Here is a 5,135-nt window from a genome sequence, read left to right as displayed (position 1 = left end):
CTGAGGAAAAAAGATAGTTTCACAAAGTTATGTCTGTTGGTTGCTTGTTGAGGCTTCATTATGTTTAATGTTTCATCAAAAAATCTTAATATATTCTATAAGATGTTTGTTTTGGACACTTAAGTGTATATCTGTGTAGCAATTAAATCATCCTTATTGATTTTTTCACCTTTTTAGCCCCATAGTTCCAGCTATGCATACCTAAATAGATGTCTTTTAAAAATTGTTCCATGAAAGTGGAATTCTGTTTGATATGTTTGTTTTGGGAAGTGTGTTTTCCAATGTTCTGTGATGGATTGTACTTGTGTTTAAGCACATCTGGTTTTAGCGGAGCACACTGCACAGTATTTATTTCCTAACGATGTCATCTTCTGCTCCTGTTATTTCGGAGCAATTTCTTTGCTCCACTCCAGAGCTATTTATACTCCAAATTTTCTATTCTGCGTGTTACCCATTCACCTGTACAGAGATAAGAGTAGACCCGATAAAAAGAAATTCATGCAATTTTGCTGTCAGTGTGTATGTTTCCATCACAATGGTAAATTAGACTCAATACAAAAGTGAGTCTAAAAATTCTCACTTGTTGGTTCTTATGTCCTTAGGTCTAAAGCAAAATATTTATTATGATTAAGGCAGAGTAACAAAAGAAAATAATAAACTTCAAACCTCCCATAGCTTCCTTCAGTGTATAAAGAAACATCTTAGGAATGTTGGTGTTTAGAAGAAATCTATTCCTCTCTTCCACTAATGGAAATGGTGGGCTGAATTTCTAAGTGCTCTCACTACCTGCCCCTGAAACTGTGCCCATAGAAGAGAAAATGAAAATTTGTTATTTTTTCTCTACACCTCTCTCCAGTCTCCCATGCAGTCCCCACTCCGCCTTTGCATCCCTGTGTCCTCCTTCGTGCTTGCATTGTTATTTTTAAAATTCTTTATTCTTTTTCCTACCTGCCTTCCTCTCAAATCAAGTTATGTTCCTTTCTGCTACTTTAAGCAAAGTTTCAGCTTCCGTGTAAAGAGGTCATTATCTTAAAGTATTTTTAAGCAAAAGGAGGGGGGCCTGTAGAGTAGCAAAACTCTCCACCCCAAAATGTGTCTCTTTGTCACGTGGAATACTTTGCATTGAAAACACAGACTCAGGAAGAACCTTTGACCTTGCCCCTAACTGCATAAAAGAATTTAGATAGATTTGCTCCAGGCAGGGAGCTATTAGTTTAATATGAAGTAGGTGTGATAGGGAGGAACCTAGCAAGGCCCATTCGATCAAAGTCCTCTCTGTGTCCCACAGTTTCTGTATGGCCCAGCAAACATGTTTTTACTAAACATTAACTCTTTTTATCTTCCTGTGAATTGCCTCACTTTCCTTTGAAGTTCCAAACCTCTACCTCCTTCTCCTTAGTCCAGACTCCAGAATGACAATTATACCTCATTTTGCCTTACTGTCTTTGGAATTTTCTTGTTTATGTGGATTCCCCATTTACACAAAATTAAATATCTTTTTTTCCTCCTGTTAATCTGTTTCATATGAATTTAATTCTTAGACTAGCCAGAAGAACTTAGAAGGGTACAGAAAAAATTTTCTCCTCCCCAACGGCTTTTGCCTTGATAGGATGAGTGCTCATCCAGGGCCTTTTAGGGAAATTGGTACAAGGAATCACAGAGCTTTGCTCTCCGGGATGAAAAACTTTTTTTTTTCTCTGGGAAAAAAAACAAAGCCCCCCCCCCCTCCCCCCGCTCCCACCACCAGGTCATGTTTCTAGGGAAACTTGGAAAGTTACTATTTTCCTTTTTTTAAGGTGAAAACTATGTACTACATAGGTATTAACCTACATAGGATATTAACCACTATTTTGTTTTTTCCTTAACATTTACTTAGAACCAGTCACAAATAGCTGGTGAAATACAGTAAAGCCTTAAATTTACATCTGCTTAGTTTTGGGCAAGCTGTTTACAGACTGGGTTGGCCAGTGTTTAGCTGCAGTAACATTTATCATTGTATTGCTTCCTCCCTCCCCCTCCCCCCCCGAGATGCGTGAGAAATTTACTTAATTACCATTGATTCTTTCTCTCAAAGGACTGAGAATTCAGACCAGAGCTTAGGTGTATAAGGTGTTATAAAAGCATGTTGTTGCATTTCCAATTTACCTAATAATCCTGCTTTAGAAAAAAAAAAGCATCTTTTCGTGCACTTGGGAATAAAGCATGCAATATGCTGATGTTGGACAAGGTTGAGATTTCACTTCTGTTAAATTTTTGTCTTCCAGCATATGAATAAATACCACCTCACATCAAGGGACCTGCCCCCCCCCCGTCCCTCTTCCCCGCCCCGCCACTCAAAGTTCTTAGAGGATTTGAAAAGTACAATGTAAAATACAATCTGAAGGTGAAAGAAGAAATCGCTTGGATGGATTGTGCAGTTACTTTAGTTTGCCCATGGAAAATTTTAGTGAAGTTGATTATTTTTTTCACCTAATATTAAGGTAGCAGAAAGATTGTGAGGTGACTAATATTTTAAGGAGAAAAATGCTTAATAATTATAAATGCATAACTGGAAATAGAGTTTACACAACCCTAACCATACAGATTAATCAAACTGACCTTCTTTAATACTAATACAAGAAAATATGGTCAGGAATTCTTTCAAAATCTCTAGTAAAATAGTTTTTTTTTCCTTATTCATTTGAAAATGACTTGGTTTATGTAGAACTCGATAGGCCCCCTCAACTCTCAAATATTTCCCAATACTTTAAAAATGGGAACTGTCTCTTTGCTCACATCTTCATCTAGTCAATGCCAGTGACATGTGAGAACAACCTCAGATCCTGAATGCTCATCAAAGTCGGCAAACTTAGAGCTGAAGGATGAAAACAAAACACTTTAAAAGAGGGTAGAGTTTGCCCGGCCAGTGTGGCTCAGCAGTTGAGTGTCAGCCTATGAACCAGGAGGTCATGGTTCAATTCCTGGTCAGGGCACATGCCCGGGTTGCAAGCTTGATGTGCAGGAGGCAGCTGATCAGTGATTCTCTCTCATCATTGATGTTTCTATCTTTTTCTCCCTCTCCCTTCCTCTTTGAAATTAATAAAAATGTATTTAAAAAATAATAAAAGAGGGTAGGGTTTGAAGTCTGTATGGGACCAGGTGGATACTTGAAATATTGGGGAACCACTTTGTAGAGTATATGATTGTCTAACCACTAAGTCTGTATACTTGAAACTAATACAACATGATATTGAATGTCAATGGTAATTGAAAAATAACAAATAAATACATAAAAGAGCGTAGGGTTCGGATTAGGTGTTCACTAAGGGGTACGAGACATCTCTACCAGATTCTCCAAGGAAAAGAAAAAATAGTGAAAGGAGGATTTTCCCCCCCTTGAATCGCTTGTGATTTTCTGTGGCTTTTGCAGTGGATCTCTTGAGCCTGTCAGCCGCATGTGATGCCTTGGATCTGCACAACCGCAAGCAAAATGACCAGCCCATGGACATCCTGCAGATCATTAATTGTTTGACCACTATTTATGACCTCCTGGAGCAAGAGCACAACAATCTGGTCAACGTCCCTCTCTGCGTGGATATGTGTCTCAATTGGCTGCTGAATGTTTATGACACGTACGTACAGCAAGCTTGTCTTTCAGACTCTGTCACAGGAGGCTTAGTGGGCAGAATGGTGCCGGTTTAATTAGCAGCACAACAGGGCCCCAGTCTAGAAATATGGTCCTCAGGTTGAAAGTTTCATGAAGCTGTGTGACCTAATGCTGTCCCTGTGAGAAATCATTTTTGCATTTATTGGAACCGAAACTATTTTGTCTTGACAAGCTAGGAGGTAAGAGCTAGGACATTGATTGTTTTCAGATTAGAAAACAAACAAAACCCTGAGATACAAATTTTTTTCAAGGACTCCACATGTAGCCATTGGTCCTTTCCCTTTGTTGCCTGTGTGTTTTGAGTCCCCCCCCCATCTACTTTGGGGGTGGCTTCCTCTCACTGGCAGATGTGTTCCTGGAGATGCTGCCGAACCTGTCACCAGATCCAAATACTCAGGAGATTTTTGCAAGAGATGAGTTGATAAGCCAAAGAAAATGAAAACAAGCCCTTAATTCAGCAAACTCAGCTCCTCAAATGAAGGAAGTTTTGAATTAAAAATAGAGAGAGAGAGAAATGTTTCAATGGGACCTCCATTCATCACTCCTTAGATAGCACTCGTTTATTTCTTTGGGATTGCACACAGGAGAGATCCCCAGTTGGAATTTTTGTCTTGAGCTTAATGAAGACAGTTGAGGAAGGTAGCAGAAGGACTTGGTATTAATTTTGACTGAATTCTTAGACATCAGAATTATTACATGCCTCATTTCCCATGTCAGAAAGAACATCTCCCCATTTGGAAATCTGGGAGGGTTTTTGAAAAGGAGTTGCATATCAACTACTTTGCCTTTTGCCTTTGTGGTGGATTTCCAACACCTCCTGGATTAAAATGTATACGCTTTTTTCTTTGTTATTTTTTATAAGGTATTGCTTTTTAAATTTTAAGATCACCTGGCTATTGAAATCTGATCGGTATCTACCATGCCTGTAATTGTGGATTACCCTTACATTTGCTTTGATAAGGGTTTGTATTCAGGTCTTCTCTCAGATATATTTTAGCACTGTTTTCTCTAGAGATGACATGTGAATGGATTCTGAATATATAACTTTATTTCTACCTGCCTGAAAATTTTTTGAGTACCGTTTATTTCCTTGAAGATCTGAGTTACTGTACTAAGTTTATTTGTTAAACTTTGATTTGCCTTTTCTAAAGAGTAGAAAATGATAAGAAAATCTTCCAACAATAGTAATGTTGTTAATGCATTAGAATCCAGGATTTCTGTTTGACTAAGAGATTTAGTAAATTGTATCAGTTGAAAGTTGAGCATATTGTTCACCAAAAATAACCCGCAATTGGGACCTATCCTTTGTAATTTCAAAGTGCTAAATTAAGAATTAGTCTACTTTTTTGAAAACCAATATCTAATGTTCAGTTGTTTTCCATAACAAAAGCTGAAAATTATTGAAAGACATTTTTCACCAAATGAAAAACTTTTTATTATTTAAAATTTTTCCCATGGATTTAATGAACTTAATAAATGTGTCAAGTGA

General features: G+C 37.7%; 1 protein-coding gene across 2 annotated transcripts in view; it reads left to right on the top strand.

Moving 5' to 3' along the window:
* DMD (dystrophin) overlaps positions 1-5,135 on the top strand; it is a 154,783-nt gene that overhangs the window by 54,883 nt on the left and 94,765 nt on the right. For both annotated transcript variants that reach the window (XM_014531975.1, XM_014531976.1), the window contains exon 4: positions 3,410-3,611. In XM_014531975.1, coding sequence (XP_014387461.1) covers positions 3,410-3,611 — 202 coding nt within the window. The remainder of the gene's footprint in view (positions 1-3,409; positions 3,612-5,135) is intronic.

Source organism: Myotis brandtii, unplaced genomic scaffold, assembly GCF_000412655.1.
Source record: "Myotis brandtii unplaced genomic scaffold, ASM41265v1 scaffold834, whole genome shotgun sequence".
NCBI lineage: Eukaryota > Metazoa > Chordata > Mammalia > Chiroptera > Vespertilionidae > Myotis > Myotis brandtii.
This window is presented reverse-complemented; position numbering and strand designations above follow the sequence as displayed.